This window comes from Oncorhynchus masou, chromosome 19 (assembly GCF_036934945.1).
Source record: "Oncorhynchus masou masou isolate Uvic2021 chromosome 19, UVic_Omas_1.1, whole genome shotgun sequence".
Lineage (NCBI taxonomy): Eukaryota > Metazoa > Chordata > Actinopteri > Salmoniformes > Salmonidae > Oncorhynchus > Oncorhynchus masou.
Window position 1 is genome coordinate 22,740,000 of NC_088230.1, and position 21,764 is coordinate 22,761,763.

A 21,764-nucleotide genomic window follows, 5' to 3' on the forward strand; every position below is an offset into this window, starting at 1 on the left:
ACCATTTAAATTGTACATATTCAAGATACTACATATCAAGAAGTTATCTTTATGAACCCTGTTTAGTTATCTTTATGAACCCTGTTGGAATATCATTATGGTATTAGTCATTTTCTCAACAGCCAAACATACCCACATGCAGTTGGCTTCTTAAATACAATATTACACACAATATTACATCACACAGTGTGTGAAAGTTGCTTGTCTTTGCTGAATTCCTCCCTCTCTGTACGGTAAAGCATGCATATATCACAGAACCCCAAGGGTCCACTTAGTTTCGGAAAAATCAACTAATTCGAGCACAGTGTTGATTCAGCACGTGCCCATTAGCCCTTGGTGGCCTGTTATTAAGGTAGTTTAGCCTGAAAGCCCTCCGAAGAAAACTGCACAGTCAGCGCATATGCTTGTCTTACTTTTTTACGTTTCTTCTTTTGCAGTTCCAAATCCTAAATGAAAATGCCCATGTTGTGTTGTTATGTTAGACTCTACTACCCTCTACTGTTGACTGTTGTTGTTGCACTGGACCCCAAAAAATATTTATGATGATATTTCAGTGTTTTGCTGAGAATACTGTAGATTCATATCTAAACAATTATTGGCTGAAGGTTAAACCCCCATGGGAAATAAATGCATTGAAAAAATATAGTCAGTTGTGAAATGAAATGCCATAACTTTCTGATTTTGAATATTCATTGTTTTATTGATAATGTCATTCAGCCAGACTATTGACATTGGAAACTGCAATGGTAGAATGTATTATAATCTCACCAAATATGGATATTATAATTGGTATAGTGTATTATTCCTCAATGCTTGACGTAAGGTGTTTCTCACTTTGTGGAATAAAAAGGTTACCCTCGTGACTTGTATGAGTTGCGTCCATAGATTTGATGCGCCCTTTGTGGGCAATGGACGTAAATCACAGGTCATACAGTCCTAGATTGATTCTACCTTGGTTGGTGGTAGCCTGTTGCTGGGCAGGCAAGCGTCCAAGGATCCCCAGAGACGACACTATTAACGTTGCTTAACAGTAATAGATGGATATGCATCTGACTCTTACCTTGCTTTTTTTTTAATCAACAAATGCGTTGTTATTTCACAGCCAACGAGCTGGCGCGCGTACAGGTTGCAAGTCAAACAGCTACAACGTTACGGATTTATTTTCTCCCACACGCAGCCCCGGAAGCAGAAATACACCTCACTTGGGTTTTGTTTTGTTATGTTTGTTAGTATCTGGAGTTGGAGAAGAGGTAGAGCGTGCATGGGGAGTTGCACCTTGGGAATGGAAGATAAACACATTACTCTGAATGTGTTTACGTGTAAAATGCCGAGTTTTGTCAGCAGATATGACGAAGAGACAGTCTGCAATCCTTCAGAAATGCTTGATAAAGTTGAGACATCAGGCACAGATTTTATTCAAGATGTCAGGGAAACAAAGATCCAAACACGAGACGGTGATGGGATTTTGGAGACGCACACACACAGGGTTACGAGAACCGGTAGTAAAGAAAATGTTGAGGGATACAGTTTCAAAAAACCGACTGCAGTGGATATTTTGAGGAGGAATTTCGGGACGACGAGATCCCCTACGAATTTCAAAAACAATTCAGCAGATGACCAAAAACACCCAGAGGATGCCATGGTAGAAATAGTTTTAAATGAACGAATTGATCATGTGGACCTTGAAAAGTCAATTGGCAGTGAAACGAATGTAAAAGAGCAAATCGCAGATCACACAGAGGGATTAACGTCATCCGATTTTAATGAAGTTGATGTAACATATTCTGACGATATTTGTGAAAGTAGCGGGGCTGACGACGATGTCGTACAGTTAAAGGAACATGTTTACTGTACTGTATACTGTATTGCAAACGATAACTACAGGAAACCAGCTGACAATACCGGAGAAAACCAATATAATGGGGCGATAACTCCGTCAACATCAAACGTCATTACAAAGCCATCCACAGATTTGCGGCAGCAGAGCAATCTGGAAATGGGCCACCACACCGTTTCCGATCCATATACCCTACCGAACCTGGTTGATCCTAGAACTCTGAACAACTTTTACAACGGGGATTACAATGAATCAGTTGTTTTGGCATGTCGCATCTGTCTGGACGACACACACATAAAGCCGTTACTTTGTTGCAAGAAGGCTGTCTGTGAAGAATGCCTGAAAATATACATCATTTCACAGGTAAAGGCCTGGTATCCCAATTGTCTATGTTATCAAGCCTTCTTGGTGGGTGTGTGCGCAATAGACACGCTGACACAAAACACGATGGGGCCTATATATATATATTTATATATATAACATACATTTATGGCACTTGTAGGCCCACCTGTTTTGATACATTTTTGTTTTCACAACACAAATGTACGTCTACACCCATTGGATTGCTTTGTGTTAATTTAAGATCCTCTCCAGCTCATTTGGCATGTTAATAGTGTATCTGGGTGCAGATGTTGTGGTCTGTCGACAGCTGGCTTGCTGTGTCCTTCTGAAGGAACCCAATGGGAGCCCTGGTCCATGTGCTCAGTTACCACGCAGAGGAACACCTGCAGGGAGAGCACTGGGATCTAGTATTACACTGTGCACCATGTGCTCGACTACCTGAGGAACACCCAGTCAGATGGTCTGTCTCCTGCTACAGCCTGGAGGAGTGCCAAGTAATTGGGATGTAGGCTAGTATAGTGATGAAAAAAACAGGTTGAACACTTTCCCATCTTAGTGTTGGGCCTAAATGTCAGTATTTTGCTGGGCTGCTTGGAGAGAAGGGATGGAAGGGATAGCCCATTGTGTTGTACCAGTACTGCCTCGGCCATTGTTATCTTTGTTTAGGGAAGTCATGTGCTTCCTGCTTTCTGAGCCAACTGACTCATCTCACAAGGAACAATCTGCAACTGTGCTGCGCTGTGGAATTCAACAGGATGACGAGGCCTAACTCGGTGCAACTGGGTGTAAAGTGAAAGGATAAGCAAGGCTTTTCCCAGAGATTGTATCAGACGATGTCTGTCTATCCTTTAATTCAGTGTGGAATGACTTAATACAGTTTCTATGGATGTCCAACGCAGATAACCAGTGTGTGGTGTCTGTGGTCGGTATACACAGAAAGGGAGTCTGTAAATTATTAAAACAAATGCAGGGTGACAAAAGAAATTGCGACATCAGGGAAGGCACTGACTGCCTGCAGAATGAATTTGTTGGCAGAGGGAGGTGGGTGTGCTGAGCGCTGTCTTTCCTTGTGGCTGATGGCAGCAGCGGAGGGAGAGGTTGTGTGTGGCTTTAATTGATAGCTTAATCACAGAGCTCTGTCTCTAGAACCTAGTGAAATCACACTTCTCTACCTCTGGAGGATGCATGCCGCGGTGTGTTATCTCTGAAGACAACATCAGTTGTCCACCTAGACCAGGGGTCTCCAACATTTTCTAGCATGAGAGCTACTTTTAAATAATGTAACATGTTGCAAGCATTTTTTTTTAGCTCATTCTTTTCTTCCCCACTCTCCTGCAACTCTTCCCGGTGTCCTTGGTGCACTACTTTCTCTTGTACAGTATGTTTTCTGTCAATATACCTGGTCAAATAATGGTAATAAACAACTCTAAGGGGGAGCTCTATAAAATCGTTTTATATTTTCCCAAATTATGTTTTCTTTTTCTTCCTGTTTTTTTGGGGGGTTTTTTATACTCGCAAAATTACAATTGTTCATAGAGAAAAAACAAAATTGTATGTTCTGAGTCCATGTCTGCTTAAATCACATCAGAAGAAAAACAATTTTAGATCTGGAAGATTTTTTGGACTGTAATTTCGACTTAAATGTGCATCTAACCCTTTAATTGTGCATCTAGCGAGTGAGGAATGGTTTTGGGAAATGTATTTCTGTCTAACCACAAGATGGTTATCACATCTACTGCCTACGCACGGAATGATATAATAACCGGGGCAATATTTCTGGAAATGAATTGTGTTAGGTTTGGCTTTTTAAGCCAATAGTGGCAGTAGTTGGGAGATTGTGGTGTCTGATACCTGTGAGATTTGTTTGACAGTTTTCTGTGGAAAACATAAATGTTATGTACTTTCTGAATTGTTTGGTGAGCTACTCATACATTATATATTCAAAAGTAAGTGGACACAACTTCAAATTAGTGGATTTGGCTATTTTAGCCACACCCGTTGCTGACAGGTGTATAAAATTGAACATACAACCATACAATCTCCATACACAAACATTTGCAGTAGAATGGTCTTACTGAAGAGCTCAGTGACATTCAATGTGGCACTGTCATAGGATGCCACCTTTCCAATGAGACAGTTCATCAAATTTCTGCCCTGCTAGAGTTGCCCTGGTCAACTGTAAGTGCTCTTATTGTGAAGTGGAAACGTCTAGGAGCAACAACAGCTCACCCGCGAAGTGTTAGGTCACACAAGCTCACAGAACTGGACTGCAGAAGCGAGTAGCGCATAAAAATGATCTGTTCTTGGTTGCAACACTCACTACCAAGTTCCAAACTGCCTCTGGAAGCAACGTCAGCACAATAACTGTTCATCGGGAGCTTTGTGAAATGGGTTTCCATGGCCGAGCAGTGGCACACAAGCCTAAGATCACCATGCGCAATGCCAAGCGTCGGCAGAAGTGGTATAAAACTTGCTGCCATTGGAGTCTGAGCAGTGGAAACGCTCTCTGGAGTGATGAATCGCGCTTCGCAATCTGGCAGTCCAATGGACAAAAATACAGAAATGGTTTGTTGAGTTCATTGTGGAATAACTTGACTGGCCTGCACAGAGCCCTAATCTCAACCACATCGAACACCTCTGGGATGAATTGGAACGCAGACTGCGAGGCAGGCCTAATCACCCAACATCAGTGCCCGACCTCACTAATGCTCTTGTGGCTGAATGGAGTAATGTTCCTACATCTAGTGGAAAGCCTTCCTAGAAGAGTGGAGGCTGTTATAGCAGCAAAGGGGGACTTTCTCCATATTAAGGCCCATGATTTTAGAATGAGATGTTCGACGAGCAGGTGTCCACATACTGTTGGTCATGTAGTGTATGTAGCTGTGAGCTACTGGTAGCTCGAGATCGACCTGTTTAAGACCCCTGACCTAGAGGGATCTTGTTATTGTCATCAGGTAGCATCAGATTGCAGACTGTTCCTTGGCTTTCAAATCCAATTGAGTCGCTGACTCATCTGTCTCGGGGTCAGGATAGGGACTGTTACAGCTCCAGTTTCCTCCATGTTCACGTGTCTGTCATGCCTAATGCATTTCAGGTATTAAACCTGTTTTAAAGGATTTGCTGTTGGCTCTTTTGGGCTCAAATGCTCTAACACTTCTGGTGTTCTGGTTTCTAAGCTTTTCCAGTGATCTATATACATTATACAACTCAAGGAGTTGCAGGCCTTCCATGCTTTATGTTCTAGGGATCTAATGAACACTGAAACAGTGGGAAAAAAAGGCCTTGTTACTCTACCAAAAACTGTCCAGTTATTGATCTATGTCACAGGTCTTCAACCTTTTCTTGCCCAGGGGCCCCCTCCCAGGCAAACCGGCAACCCAGGGACCCACATCATATGTTAGCAAAACATTTTCTGTCTTATCACCAAGTGAATGATAGCTAGAAAGGTAACTCCAAACATATTTTCACTTAGAGCAGCTGTTTAGCTGGTTAAACAAAGGTTAGTTAGCAAAAATGTATGTCCAAGTCAAAAAAGCTTACCTGCTGCCAGCGGCACTTGCCTCGCTGGTAGCCTATTCGCCGGTGCTTAATCAAAGCCTATGTCAGATACTCTAGTGAGTGTAACTGGCTACAATGTGTGTATTTGGCTCAATATTGGGAGTTGAAAAATAAAGTTGACTTCATTAGAAAGAAGAGATTCTACTCTTACTGTAGGAACGTATATCATTCTACATTTATTTATTCGGTTGTTTTTAGTGATAGTCATAAAACCATTGGAATAATAAAACATATAAAACATCCATTCTCCCCTTCCCTGCAGTACTTCAGCGGACCCCTAAGTGGCCAGGGACCCCTGGTTGAATACCCCTGGTGTAAGTGTTCTGTCTCAACCGATGTGGGGTTGAAGAATACCTACTAGCTCCTCAGTCCTGTCCTACAGTATCTATTCTTTCCCTCTTTTCTTGAGGACTTCTCATAGCTGGTTTGCCTGTAATGATTCAAACCCATTGTTTATAAAGTCTTAATGTCATTATGATTACAAACGCCTGCATGTCTTCCAGTCTCATGAATAGGCTGTGTGCTCTTGTCTTCATTGATGTGATGCTGCCTGCAGAGGGATGGAAATATGACTATCACTCCAGTTCAATCCCTCACCATGTCTTGAGTGCAAAAAATACACTGCATTTTAAAAAGCCTAATTTAAATGGCGAATTATTCATATAATATAGCTACATGGCTGTCCTTATCATTGCTTTCTGAATGTTCGTGTGTTGTGTCATTTTTTTTTTTACACATCCATGTGTCTAGTTAGGAACAACACATTGTTTTACTTTTAACACAATCACTGTGTTGGCACATTTAACACAACATGTGTGGTCCCTAACTAGACTGATGAGCACTATCATTGTTGAGCCATGTATTGTCTACTTCAATCAAAATCAAATGTATTTATAAAGCCCTTCTTACATCAGCTGATGTCACAAAGTGCTGTACAGAAACCCAGTCTAAAACCCCAAACAGCAAGCAATGCACATGTAGAAGCACAGTGGCTAGAAAAAAACTCCCTAGAAAGGCCAGAACCTAGGAAGAGACCTAGAGAGGGACCAGGCTATGAGGGGTGGCCAGTTCTCTACTGGCTGTGCCGGGTGGAGATTATAACAGAACATGGCCAAGATGTTCAAATGTTCATAGATGACCAGCAGGGTCAAATAATAATAATCACAGTGGTTGTAGAGGGTGAAACAGGTCAGCACCTCAGGAGTAAATGTCAGTTGGCTTTTCATAGCCGATCATTCAGAGAAATTCTACCGCTCCTGCTGTCTCTAGAGAGTTGATAACAGCAGGTCAGGGACAGGTAGTACGTGCAGTGAACAGGTCAGGGTTCCATAGCCGCAGGCAGAACAGTTGAAACAGCAGCACGACCTGGTGGACTGGGGACAGCAAGGAGTCATCAGGCCAGGTATAATAACATAATGTGTGTGTGTGTTGGTTCGATCCTTGTGGGGACCTAAAATCCCCAAATGTCCTTAAGGTTATTTTAAGCTTAGGGGTTACAATTAGGGTAAGGGGTTCAAATTTGGGTTATGGTATGGGTTTGGGTTAGAGTTAGGGGAAATGGGATAATATAATGTAACGTGTGTGCATTTCTGCATCCGCGTGCGAAAGAGAGCTCTACCTCAGGACCAACGTTGTAGTCTGAGGACAGAAGCGTTCTGCCTGATGACGTTAGTCTGCACCTCTGGTCATCTTTAAAATCAGAACTCAAATTAGACCTAATAAAGGGATGAGAACGCACTCCTGGAGAACGCTCATTCATTTCTCTGTGAGGCTGTGGTGGACTACAGTGTCTCCTCTGTTTGGCTATGGCTCTGAAGCAGCAGGACTGTTATACTAGGTGTACACATACACACACCACTTGACCACAGATGTTATGCCCTGGTGTAATCCAGGGGCACTGCTCTTGGAGGGCAGAAGGGAAGGGAGATGTTAGTGTATATATTTTTTGCATCTTGCCACAGCTCCAGTGTCCCTGCTGTGTTGGCTGTCAGGGCCACTGTCCTTTGGCCTGGTTGATGGGTGTAGAGGTGGGCTCAGGGTTTCCCTATGGGACTCCTTCACACCCTCATCACTGGGCACGACGTTCACAGGTGGCAACTCTCTTACTGACCGTCTCATCAGTGTCACAGCCTAGCTAGTCCTAAGCCTGTGACCTTGTCTGTGCAGCTTTAGAAGATAGACTTCCCAGTGCAAGTCACAACATAAACTGTCCTTCCATTCACTTCCTTTTATTTACACACACAGTAGATATAGCATGCTGGTGCCCACACACAGTTACAGTACAATGGACAAGACATATTATTAGAAGAATAATAGTTTAGTTAATATGGGTTCTTTTGTCTAGTCAGTTGGTCTTGTGTGGCTCAGTTGGTAGGGCATGGCGCTTGCAACGCCAGGGTTGTGGGTTCAATTCCCACGGTGGACCAGTACAAAAATGTATGCACTCATTTCTGTAAGTTGCTCTGGATAAGAGGGTCTGCTAAATGACTAAAATGTGAAATGGAGGCTGGTTGAGTTGGCTGATGTCATGGTTCTGAGAAAGAGCAATGTGTGTTATTCATATCTCACTTGCACTGGGACTGCTCTTTCTAGAAAATATTCAATCAGCTACCTCAAAAAACTGTTCTGCTTGTTGTCACTTTAGGCCTATGTACTTCTGATGCGATAACATATGTGAGCTCATTGGACAACAATAGCTGTGCTGTGTTGAGCAACCCCGAGAGCAGAACAGAGTGCACAGCCTGGGCCTGAGGAGAGTACAGGGCCACACTGTAAATCATTTTGTGTTGTTTTTACAGGCTAGGCCTGTAAGTTACTGTAAAAAGGTACATAATGTTACCATATTGTATGGTATCCAATAGTGTTACTGGAATCTTTTTTGCCTTTGTTTTTATGGTAACTTACAGGCAACTGGCTGCCCGTAAGTTATTGTAAAACAACTATAATCTTATTATGGCAATTGTAACAAATGAATTAATGAATGGATAAATTAATACAAAATTAATTGAAGAGTGATGGGGTTTGTATTGTACAGTATTTTACCGTAATTGCATGGCAGTGGAGCAATCAGGTTGGCTGCTAGTTATTGTGTTTACATATGAATACCACTTTGGGAGCATTTGTTAAGGCCTCTAGAAGTGAAAGTGATTTAAAATACCTAATGTGTTTCCTATCACTTGCACTTCTAGAGGCCTTAACAAAGGCATCCAAGCTGGAAATTACTAAAGGGCAAAACAGACCGAAGGACAATGCAGATACTCAAACATTAAAGGTCTGAGACTTGCTGCCACTCAAATCTGTTCCCTATACACATTTAATTGTTAGGGCACAACGACCACATATCAGTTAAATTAGTGCAGCATTCTATCTAAAGGGTGGCACAAATGTAGCCTCAACACGGCACACTTCAAAATATGTTAATGAGCCAGACACAACAGTACCATGCAACCATTTATGGTATGATTTAACATTTACGCCTAAGATCATTCAGACCGCATTGTCATTTACGTCAATTTTCTGTAAATATTTAATATGGTACTTTACTGTTAGTTTTATTATATAATACTGTCAAAACAACTATAATGTTTTATAGTGCAGGAACAGGGTCCATAGGGCCAGGGGCCAGGCTGTCATAGTGAAAAGAGTCTGCTGGGCATTACTCCAGAGCTGTGCTGCATCACTCTCTAGTCTACTGTATAGACATGTACTACAGGCCCAGCCAGGAGGGGATTACTCAGCTCAGATCAGCAGCAATGTGCTAATCCGGGGCCTACCCGTCTGTCTGCACCATGCCCTGTGAGGAGCACCCTGGAGAGGACCCACTGTGCCTGGAGCAAGGGTGTCCTGGAGCTCTACATGGGAGGGGGAGAAGTGATGGTGGGGTGTACTCATGAGGCTAATGCTAAGACTCCCACTGAGGCGTACTGGGCCCTTTTTCCTCTGTAGTTTTCCACTGTTGTAGTAGTGTTATGACTATGGGGTGGCAGATAGCTTAGCGGTTAACAGTGTTGGGCCAGGAACTGAAGTGTCGCTGGTTTGAATCCCCGATTCGGCTAGGTGGAAAAATCTGTTGATGTGCCCTTGAGCAAGGCACTTAACCCTAATAGCTCCTGTAAGTTGCTCTAGATAAGGGCGTCTGCAAAATGACTAAAATGACTAGCAAAGTCAATCGTGGTTCATGGAAGCCTTCCAAGGCACATTCTCTCACACGCCACAGTATCTCTTATAGGGGGATTAGGGTAACAACAGACCGTACCGCTCAATTTCTGGTAAATAACTTTTCCTTGTACAGTTCCACCCAGGAAATGTATGTTCCGTACTGAATTGACTGTACACTGTAGTATTTGCTTGTGTATTCTGTTTACCCTTCACCTACATAACACACATGCAATCCAGTAGCGAAATGTATCGACAATATTTTATTACCGGATCTAGGGCCAATGGCATTGTGTTTGTATGCAACTTACGACAATTGTCTTATTATTTGTTTATCCTAATTTGTCATAAAGCATTCACATCTCTCTCAATTGATCCCTGTGTTATGTCTATGTGTCCCCCAGGTCAGGGTGGGCAGAGTGGACATCGTGTGCCCCATCACAGAGTGCAGTGGTTACCTGGAGGAGAGCCTGGTGGTGTCCCACCTGGGCAGTGAGGAAGTGGCCAAATACAAATACTTCCTGGAGCTGAGCCAGATTGACTCTAGCACCAAACCCTGTCCCCAGTGCAGCCAGTTCACCTCGCTGAAAGGACACACCCCCAGCAGGGCAGAGCACAAATACAAGGTGAGAGAGAGGGCCTGTACTGTTCTGAGATCAGATATTATACAGCATGACTGAGCACAAGTACAAGGTGAGAACAGGGCCTCTGCTGTTTGTAATTCTTGGGAAAATGTTTAGGTTTCTTGAATCACGGACAAAGTGCTTTTTCATGTATCATTAATGAGGGAGGTTTTAGTCCATGCAGGCACTTCAGTTCTTCTCACCAAATCTATGCCTCTTATACGCCATGTCTCTATCTAGCCAATCACATGTCTATGCCTCTGCAGATCCAGTGCACAAAGTGCCATTTTGTGTGGTGCTTCAAATGCCACGCCCCCTGGCACGAGGGCCTGAAGTGCCGGGACTACAGGAAAGGGGACAAGCTGCTGCATCATTGGGCCAGCATCATCGAGCACGGCCAGAGGAACGCCCAGAAGTGCCCCCACTGCAAGGTGGGTGACAGAGCCAGGAGAGTGGAGAATAATAGCAAACCTTGATAGTTAACATAGCTACTGGAAGAAGATTGTGGTTGACAGTTCTGCAGCCAAAACGATGATATAGGAGGCCTTCCCACATGGTCCTAAAGGGTGTTCGCTTGATTAGGCAGGTGGAGACAGGGCCGTCTCTTCTCTCCAGCGTTGTATGTCAACAACATAAGATGATTAAAGATGTGCTTTTCAATAGTTCTACAGCCATGACAGTGTCCTCTGTGTGTTTTTCTCTAAGAGGAGAGAGAGAGACAGAGAGTGTCAGAGGTCTTTTTCCCCCTCTGTCCACTTGTAACAATGGCTGGAAATGAAGCATTCCATGAAGTCATAAGACTCAGTCCTGGGCAGAAAGTCAATACCAAATTAGATTTAGTATGCCACGTCAGCTCTTTGTTTCATACACAGTGAGAGGCCTTTTAGAAAGCAACAGCAACAAGCACAGTACTGCTAATTCGTTTTGGTATTGGAAGGAACTTTCACTGAGGTGTTGGCTGCTAGCTGGCTGTCTGTCCATGGCAGCACTCTCCTCTCAATGCAATGTCATTCGGCATGAGTCAGGTAGAGGGGTTGAGTGATGCTCAGATATCAGGACAAAATGTTCCATTCTTATCCCTTGATTTGGAACCAAACCAAAAGACTTTCTATTCTGGAAATACCTGCGCTGAGCTGACTGATAATCTAGTAATTGATACATATAGTTAATCATTTGGTCAGAAATTAGGGTCCCACTTTAAATGAACAACGACTTATAAAAGCTTTATAGAGCATCCATGAGGTCATGTCGCTCTCTCCAGATCCACATTCAGAGGACGGAGGGCTGCGATCACATGAACTGCACCCAGTGCAGCACCAACTTCTGCTACCGCTGTGGGGAGAAGTACCGCCACTTGCGATTCTTCGGGGATCACACATCCAACCTCAGCGTGTTCGGCTGCAAGTACCGCTACCTTCCTGAGAAGCCCCACCTCCGCCGGCTGGTCCGGGGGTCCGTGTGTGGTGAGTCTGCCCAGCCTCAGCCCGTGACCCAGAGGCCCTTTATAGAGGGGACATTTTGGGATTCCCTTTACATTTCATGGTTAATATTATTAGACAAGCAAGCAATCAGTACCCTCTGACAATATGACAACTATATTTAGACTAGGCCCTTAAGGCCTGATTTAAAAAGATGCTCTGATTAGCAGCTGTAGTTTTACAGTCCTTCTGCCTCCCTTTTAATTCAGTCGTTACACTGCCCATGACTTTCCTCCTTGGTCTCTGTGGTCAGACTCAGAAAGATACATACGCGGGGGCGGCGAATAAACTTCAATTACCATGTGGGTGGCCTTTCATCTTCTTTAATCAGTTCACACAATAATGAAGATGATCAAAACAGCATATACGAGCTTGATGCTGCAGACATGACTCGTTCACAACCCATTTTCACAATACGTCTAGTGCCTATGCTAAAAATTGCATTGTGCATTGCAGTGCATTGTAATTTCCCCCAGCTCTGAAGTCAGAACAATAACGGTAAACTGTAGCTGCCAACACAGTGGATGATTTGCATACCCCTTATCAGCAGAACTTCCTTATCTGAGATGACCCATGTCTTTGTGACTCTGCCTGCGGTGTGTGAACAGCTCAACTGAGAGATTCAGTAGTTCTCCGATAGGTGCTCTGACTGCAGCTCTGTATCTGTTGTTCCCTCAGGGCCTTGTGTAGTGACATGCAGGGCCTCTGCTGTTGCTCCCTGAGTGGGGTTAGCTAAAGTTAGTCCGATACCAGCATGGTGCCAATGGAAACATCTGACACACACTGACGGTGGGATAATGTGTCCCTCAAAGGGTCTACAAAAACCCCTCTACCTCCCATTCAAACGCTCCACTGCCTGCTCCCATTCTCATGTTTTAACAGCCTTGCCAATGAAAACAAACATGGGAATTATCTCAACCGTAGTCCCATAACTCGCTACTGGCTGTTTTGATTTAGGTTGGGTGTACTGTAATTCCGCAGGACCTCTGATAAACTGTTAAGAATGTGAATGTGCCAAGGTGCTATTCCAAACTGCCCTGTCCTCCCCATGCATTTCCATGCATGTAATTGTCCTGACCCCTGATCCATATCTGTGTTGTCTCTTCTGTCTCCCTCCCATTCCAGTGAGTAAAGTGGTGGTGGCCCCTGTTGTCATAGTCCTGGTGGTGGTTGTCGGAGCAGTATCCATGGTCATAGGTAAGCATTGTTACATCCTTTTTAACATTGAACGACTACTATTACCTGCTGTTTTAATCCTGCTATTTTAATCCCTAGATAACAACATGAAACATTACATAACCGCTGGTGCTTTAGAGAATCTGAAATGTGTTACTTTCCCTTGGTTCAGGTATGTAGTGTGACTCCGCTTGTTCAGTGGCTGTGGTCTGCTGGAGAGGGCCATCTGTGTTTTGGTGTGAATTGAGAGAAGCAGCTAAGTGTCTGCTTGTCCACTTCAGATAGCACTGCTACACTGGGCGATGGGAGGATGACACACTGATATAAAGCTGTTGACAGACACTTGTTAATCCCGCTCACAAATTATCTTTACTGTTGTCTGTCCGTCTTTCAAAGGTAATGTGTTACTAGTGCAAACAACAGAACAGTATTGAGATTATTAAAGTATTTCCTTGATCGATCACCAATACTGTGAACACTTCCTTGCGAAAGGTGTCACTTCAGTCATTTCCCTGAGCTTAGATCCCATTCCATATTAACCTGCCTGTTCTCTCCTACTCTGCTCTCTCCTCAGGACTCGTGGCTTTTCCTATCTTCTACATCTGTAAGAAGAGACGGCAGCGCACCCAGGGTACTGGCCGTTGGCACTGAGCTGAGGACCATGGCAGTGTGGTCAGGACACTGCTCCAGATACGAAGCCCAGGGAGGGGACACAGGGATTTGGGGGGAGGGGGAGGGTTGGTCTCCATCCACAGCCTGAGAAGAGCAATGCTTTCCAGTGGCCTTCTCTCTCTACTGCATGTCTACCACAACACTGTATGTGGCTCCTCCTCCAGCCTGTGGATCTAAAGGCTCACAGAGCAGTCTACTCCTGTTCCGCCCAACTTACCTCCACAGTGTCTGGGCTCCTATAGCATGGCTAGTGAAACAGAAACACATTGGGTAGAATGGGAAAGAGTTACTGAAGACGTGTGGGTGAGTCTATCACCATTCTTTTGCGGACCCTGAGCACCTGCATATTTATGACATTTTCAGGGATTTTATTGTGGTGCGTACATACAGGTAACTACCAAAATGAAGGGAACACTTGAGTAAATGAGGGATACAAAGTGCAGTGCATTCAGAAGGTTTTCAGACGCCTTCCCTTTTCCAACGTTTTGTTATGTTACAGCCTTATTGTATTTTCCCCCCATCAATCTACACACAATACCCCATAATGACACAGCAAAATGTTTGCAAATGTATAAATAAATAACAATGTATACGTTATTTACATAAGTATTCAGACCCTTTACTCTGAGACTCAAAATTGAGCTCAGATGCATCCTGTTTCCATTGATCACCCGATGGTCACTCTGACAGAACTCCAGTGTTCGTCTGTGGAGATGGGAGAACCTTCTAGAAGAAGAACCTTCTGCAGCACTCCACCAATCAGGCCTTTATGGAAAAGTGGCCAGATGGAAGCCACTCCTCAGTAAAAGGCACGTGACAGCCCGCTTGGAGTTTGCCAATAGGCACCTAAAGGACTTCCAGACCATGAGAAACAACATTCTCTGGTCTGATAAAACCAAGATGGAACTATTTGACCTGAATGCCCAACGTCACATCTGGAAGAAACCTGGCATCATACCTATGATGAAGCATGGTGGTGGCAGCATCATGCTGTGGGGATGTTTTTCAGCGTCAGGGACTGGGAGACTAGTCAGGATTGAGAGAAATATGAATCGAGCAAAGTACAGAGAGATCCTTGATGAAAACCTGCTCCAGAGCGCTCAGGACCTCAGACTGGGGCGAAGGTTCACCTTCCAACAGGACAACAACCCTAAGCACACAGCCAAGACAATTGCAGGAGTGGCTTCGGGACAAGTCTCTGAATGTCCTTGAGTGGCCCAGCCTGGAAATAGCTGTGCAGCGATGCTCCCAATCCAACCTGACAGAGCTTGAGAGGATCTGCAGAGAAAAATGGGAGAAACTCCCCAAATACAGGTGTGCCAAACTTGTAGCATCATACCCAAGAACACTCAATCGCTGTCAAAGATGCTTCGACAAAGTACTGAGTAAAGGGTCTGAATACTTATGTAAATGTGATATTTCATAGCACATTTCATGCCTATTTTTGCTGTCATTATGGGGTATTGTGTGTAGATTGATGAGGTGGAAAATACTATTTAATCTATAACGTAACATAACTAAATGTGGAAAAAGTCAGGGGCCTGAATACCTTCCGAATGCACTGTATATAGAAACCAGGTGCTTCCACACAGGTTTGTGCTGAACAAATTAGAGCTTTTTGAAGTTGGTTTGGTTTCTGTTCGGTTTTTGAAAAATAATCACTGTTTTCTATTTAGATTTGTGTGGGTTTTGTGTGGGTTGAATGCAGTAACACAACCTTTATTCAACCATCCTTTATTCACATTACTATAATACAATATTTCAGTTGTTGTGTATAAAGATTCTGGTCATTATAGTTAATTACCATGCTTTCTGCACTTAAATATGATGAATTTTGACCTGTGGAAAACTACACCTATCTATAGTGTCCCACAGTTCATGTTTGATTTGCGCATTGCAGAAAGAAAAAAAAACTAAATGAAATTCAAATAATTGAACCAATTTTCAGTCAATTAGTTGTCTCAAAAACGAAAATAAACAGAAATGTCAGCTCATCGCCCAGAACTAACACAAGTGTGGTTCCTAAGTTAATTAATCAATTAACATCCCTTCATGCTTAGGGTTAAAAAAAAGCCCAGTGCACAATATTTTGGCTACCATGGCTAGAAGAAGAGATCTTTGTGACCTTGAAAGAGGCTTTTAAGGAGCATAGGGGGTTTAAAGAGTGTGTGTGTGTGTGTGTGTGTGTGTGTGTGTGTGTGTGTGTGTGTGTGTGTGTGTGTGTGTCAGTCACCAGATCTCAACCTTATTGAACACTTATGGGACATTTTGAAGCGACACCTGAGACAGCGTTTTCCACCAAATAATGGAATTTATTATGGTGTCGTCGCCCAACGCCCTATTCAGACTCTATGTTGGCGGTTCCTTTATTTTGGCAGTTACCTGTAGATAGTTACACACAACAAGCAATTGATTTGTACATTTTTATGACCAATCCCAAACTGCCCTGTAAGTGGTGCTTGTGTTTTAGTGAGATTCAAGGTTCCATTCCATACACGTATACACGTTCAGCCACTTCCATCCCTGCCAACCCCAGAGTGCTGTGCCCATACAGACTGGTATTTGCATCGTCAACAAAATACATTTGTTTTTTCCATGTTGGAAAAAACCCAATGGGGACAGCACTGTTGAAATAACTGCTGTTTCATGCCCAGTAATGATGCCGCAATATATGTGTTTGATTTAAAAATATACATTTGACAAATTTTCTGCCTCCTTCAATGGTCAATATCAGATGTCTGCTGTGAGAATATATCTAAAACCCATTCAATTTAAACATGGATATCTATGGAGGACAGACAGAGAGATGTACAGTAAGATCCATGATAGAGAAGTCATGGTTTTGTTATTTACTTTGATGAGCCTATTTAAGGAACTCACTTTCAAGCTCAACTCGATTGCATGAAACAATCACCTTCCCATAGTCGTCCATTATTTAAATCTAGTTGGAATTGTCATACAGTACATGCTATATGTTTATGAATGTGTCTATGAAGTTCATATTAGTCATGTCAGGAGTTTCCGTTCACATCAAATGTATAAGCCCGGTGTCTTGATATCATTAACAATAAACCATAGTCCATTCTCAATTTGAATTTGAAACACTGATTACAATAGGGCATGTTTAGTTAAGCTTTCTCTCAAATTCAATTTGGGCACAACATCAGTAAAAAAAATTTTTAATTGTTTGTATCACAGCTGATAATCAAATGTCTCTTAGACTTTTTTCCAGTGGCCTTTGATTTAAGTACCCTTTTGAAAGGCACACAATGGACCTGGATCTGTGCCAGTGAATAGTGGATTCTCTGCAGCTTTAAAGGTTGTAACTTGGCAACAGTGGGCCTGTCCACCTCCCCCTATCTACCCAATCTTCTCACCGTGGCCAATGTATTTATCAGGCATTCAGACACTGCATTGATTCATGTGTTATTAATAACACATAATATGGTGAGGATGATGATGGAGATGGATGAAAGCTTGGTTACTACTTCACTCTAGTTCCTGTGACGACTTCAGTTACCACAATGTCAAAGGTCATGAACAGAATTTGAAATCTATGAGGCTTTTGTAATTGTTCTCAGGGAGCATTTTGTTCACGTTCTCTACTGCTGTCTTTCTCTGCATGCCCCTTTAGCTCCAACTGTGCTACATGATCAAAGCCTGACACACAAATGGTTTGTTTTTGTTTTTTAATGATTTTAAAGATAGAGCTTACCAGATACCAGGTATGATATCACCATTGTTCTCATCAAGTAATCACCTGGATATTAAAATGCCATTGTTTGATGACACTTTTAGTGTATACATGTTACCTTTTAACCTGGCACATTGAATTGACGTCTGGGCAGGTGGGTGATTCACCTCTGATGTCTGAACTTGCCCAGGGGCTTATCGGCTGGCTGAAGTCCCTATTAAAGCCATTGAGGTGTTGTTACCATAAAGATTACCTGGTGCCTTTACAAAGATTGTTGATATATGCTTGATCTCCATGTTATTCCTGACTTTATAGAGAAGTTATTAGTTATTAGTTTATAGAGAAGTTAGTAGTTATTACCAAAGCTACAACAACACAGATAGTAGTATTTCATGTATTGGTTGGTTTATGAAAATCAAATGCACAGATTTGTATTCTACTTTTGTTTGTGGGTCTTCAATGCTGCTGCACCACTATCTTCTCAGTTGTTGTAATTCATGTTTTGTAGAAAACTAATGTATGTTTTTATCAGATGGAATTGTAGAGTTATTAAACAGTGATGGTTGAAATTCCAAAAACATCTCTCTTCTCCCTGTACTATTCAGCCAAGAAAAACCAATTGATGGCTCAACAAAAAACACTGTCTTGCACTTGCCTTGATGTATAGTTTATCAAAGAACACTGCCCCTTCCCCTCGTGAACCCCATTCCCTCTATCCACGAGGATGTCCTGTTCAGAAGTTGTTTTTACGGAAACGTTATCACCTTCATTTGCATTAGTGCTTGGTTGCCCCCTCTGAGAATAGCCCAGGAGGGTGGCCTACACCACATCAGCAGGGCCAAGCTGTTATGTTATCTATCCTGTCCAGTGTCCACTCTATCCTCCCTGGGTGGACAGACACAGGATGTGTCCCAAATGGCACTCTCTTTCCTTTATAGTGCACTACTTTTAACCAGGGCCCATTATGCTCTGGTCAAAATAGTGCGCTATATAGGGAATATGGGGGCATTTGGGAAGCAAACACAGCTCACTGCTTCCCAACTTCATGTGATCTAACTGGGGCCTGCGCTTACTCCTCTGTACATTGCTCTGAGATCAGCTGACCTTGCGGCTGTGATGGCCACTGAGAAAGTGAGTCCAGCTGGTTATGAACCCACAGGTCCAGTGGAGTCCTCCTGGGGATGGGAAAGTAGTTACAATAGGGTCTTCAAACAACCAACTACTGTGGACTCAGATACGCTCCTATGAGCCAGCATAGGGAGCGAGCCCCTGAACGCAGATATGCTTGTTTGACCAGAATGCTGTGTGCTCCCAGCTGGTTCCTTCCTTCCTACCAGGATCATATGATTTATTGTGTGTGATTTAGAATGATATGAACAGCTGTGTAAATACACAGGCTCCATATCAAACAAGTTCAAGAAGACAGCACATGATGCAAAAGGTATCATACCGGCTGTATTTCTGTATTTTAAAAGTTATTTATGTTGAAAACTTGATTGCTGACATGCAAAACATTTTTGAAAGTATATCAACAATGGACTAATGAAACAAACACCAAAACATTGTTTTTGGGTAGAGTTTTTCTTTAACAGGGCCTTATCAAGAGGCTCAGCAGAGCTGACAAAGCTATGAAATATACAACACAATTAATGAGAATTGCCTGTAGTTAGTGGTTATTCATCAGCAGTATTACATAGTAATATAGACTCTTGTTGCTGTTCTGGCCAATGCAAAGGCCTCATACCACAATAAGAAACCAATCTGTACCAGACATATTGTAGCTCTGAGTCTGATCTGAATAATTGTTAATCATAATGAAAATTCCACCCATCAGTTGAATATCCTGCCTCCTCCTGTTTCACTCTGTGAAGTGGAGTTGCTGTCTGTCTGGGGGACTGTCTGGGGGACTGTTTGTCTGTCTGGGGGACTGTTTCCTCCTGTGTGGGGCCGTGCTCCTCTCTCTTTGTACCGGCTGAAACAGACATCCTGTTGACAGAGCTCCTCTGCTACTAATGACAGGATACGGCTTGGCAGAGCTGCAGATTGAGGAACTCGGCTACCAGTACTACCACACTGGTCCCTGGTATAGCATGCCAGCGTGGGATATGGAAAAACACCCAGTGAATTACAGTATTTCATATGGTGTCTTGATAAGACAAAACAAATATGTAATCTTTCAAATTCATTTGAAATTATATTAATGGAAAGATTACATCTTAAAAGAGAATTTCACTATTTTACAACTTGATGTTAGATGGTTCTGAAAATAGTCTATGGGCCAGGAGAAACTCTAACTTCAGCTAACTTTAGCCACTGATAGAAAAATATCTATGGAATTGATGGGTATGTGAGCATGTTTTTTAAAATGTTATGGCCAAATCACCTTTAAGTAAAATCAAACCAAATATGTATTACATTTCAGGTGATTTGGACATACATCTTTTTTACATGCTCACATCATCACTTCCTTATATTTTTAGCTAGTAGTGGCTAAAGTTAGCTAATGTTGTAATGGCTGTTTAAAGAAAACTGAACCATGGATTAGTTTCTACTGGCCAATATACTATTTTCAGGTGAGGAACTATCTAACATCAAGTTGTAAAATAGTGAACTTCTCTTCTAAAATGCAAGGTTATTCCAAAACACCTCATGGGTCAAAAGAGCAACTGCTACCTTAAATAAAGGTTTTTAAAAAAGCATCCAGCAACACTTGTTCTTGTACGATGGATCCCACTGGGTAAGAATAAGTGTTGCTGGATGCTTTGTTTTTTATCTAGGCAAGTCAGTTAAGAACAAATCCTATTTTCAATGACAGCCTAGGCTGGAACAGAATTGTAACTTGTCAGCTTGGGGATTTGAACTTGCAACCTTCCGGTTACTAGTCCAATGCTCTAACCACTAGGCTACCCTGCCACCCCATAACAGTATGAATGATAAAAGAGTTCAGGTTGAATATGAATTGATTTATTAACCCTCACAGCTATCATCCAATCATTGCATCTGAAAGACTGATGTCTTGAGAATCTAACTATCTTCTAACAAGTGTTTTGCTTCTTATAAAATGAATATGTTTAGCATAATTTTCAAAAGTAAATAAAATGTATCTGTTTGCCTGGCCATAATTGTAAGCAAATACTGTATATCATGGAGTAAGGGATTGATTGAATCTGTGAAATCAAATGATATAGTATTATTTATTATTATACTGTAACCCAATCATCTGGAGTTAAAGTTACTCAATTTATCTTGTGACAAATGTACTACAAGAGATGTAGTTACCCTACTCTGACAGATGAGGGTGTACTGTACATTGATAAGGGTAGATTCTCAAAGACTAGAATCACAATTTATGAATCAGCAGACATGAATGTCACGCTTTCACTCTACCGGAAACAATGTTAATAATATTTAAGTGTACTAGACTAATAGCATTTATATGTACAGTGGGGCAAAAAAGTATTTAGTCAGCCACCAATTGTGCAAGTTCTCCCACTTAAAAAGATGAGAGAGGCCTGTAATTTTTATCGTAGGTACACTTCAACTATGACAGAAAACGAGAAAAAAATCCAGAAAATTACATTGTAGGATTTTTAATTAATTAATTTTCAAATATTGGTGGATAATAAGTATTTGGTCACCTACAAACAAGCAAGATTTCTGGCTCTCACAGACCTGTAACTTCTTCTTTAAGAGGCTCCTCTGTCCTCCACTTGTATTAATGGCACCTGTTTGAACTAGTTATCAGTATAAAAGACACCTGTCCACAACCTCAAACAGTCACACTCCAAACTCCACTATGGCTAAGACCAAAGAGCTGTCAAAGGACACCAGAAACAAAATTGTAGACCCGCAGCAGGCTGGGAAATCTGAATCTGCAATAGGTAAGCAGCTTGGTTTGAAGAAATCAACTATGGAAGCAATTATTAGGAAATGGAAGACATACAAGACCACTGATAATCTCCCTCGATCTGGGGCTCCACGCAAGATCTCACCCAGTGGGGTCAAAATGATCACAAGAAAGGTGAGCAAAAATCCCAGAACCACACGGGGGGACCTAATGAATGACCTGCAGAAAGCTGTGACCAAAGTAACAAAGCCTACCATCAGTAACACACTACGCCGCCAGGGACTCAAATCCTGCAGTGCCAGATGTGTCCCCCTGCTTAAGCCAGTACATGTCCAGGCCCGTCTGAAGTTTGCTAGAGAGCATTTGTATGATCCAGAAGAAG

At 42.5% G+C, this 21,764-nt stretch overlaps 1 protein-coding gene across 2 annotated transcripts; it reads left to right on the forward strand.

Annotated features, from left to right (window-relative positions):
• Positions 1 to 965: 965 nt before the first annotated feature.
• On the forward strand, positions 966 to 18,117 carry LOC135506015 (E3 ubiquitin-protein ligase RNF217-like). 2 transcript variants are annotated; one of them, XM_064925345.1, is made up of 6 exons: positions 966 to 2,200; positions 10,297 to 10,518; positions 10,782 to 10,946; positions 11,777 to 11,978; positions 13,119 to 13,190; positions 13,342 to 18,117. In XM_064925345.1, exons 1-6 carry the CDS (start codon positions 1,220 to 1,222, stop codon positions 13,347 to 13,349), a joined length of 1,650 nt encoding a protein of 549 aa, XP_064781417.1. In that variant the 5' UTR covers positions 966 to 1,219; the 3' UTR covers positions 13,350 to 18,117. The 2 variants fall into 2 exon arrangements, with proteins under 2 accessions (XP_064781417.1, XP_064781416.1); XM_064925344.1 differs by having other exon boundaries at positions 13,744 to 18,117.
• Positions 18,118 to 21,764: the final 3,647 nt, after the last annotated feature.

Excerpts from the sequence above, each read along its gene's own strand:
- LOC135506015 (XM_064925344.1), top strand. The coding sequence starts at position 1,220 with ATGTTTGTTAGTATCTGGAGTTGGAGAAGAGGTAGAGCGTGCATGGGG. Across the intron at positions 10,519-10,781 it reads GGGCAGAGCACAAATACAAG|ATCCAGTGCACAAAGTGCCA; the intron begins GTGAGAGAGAGG and ends ATGCCTCTGCAG. Across the intron at positions 11,979-13,118 it reads GGTCCGGGGGTCCGTGTGTG|TGAGTAAAGTGGTGGTGGCC; the intron begins GTGAGTCTGCCC and ends CTCCCATTCCAG.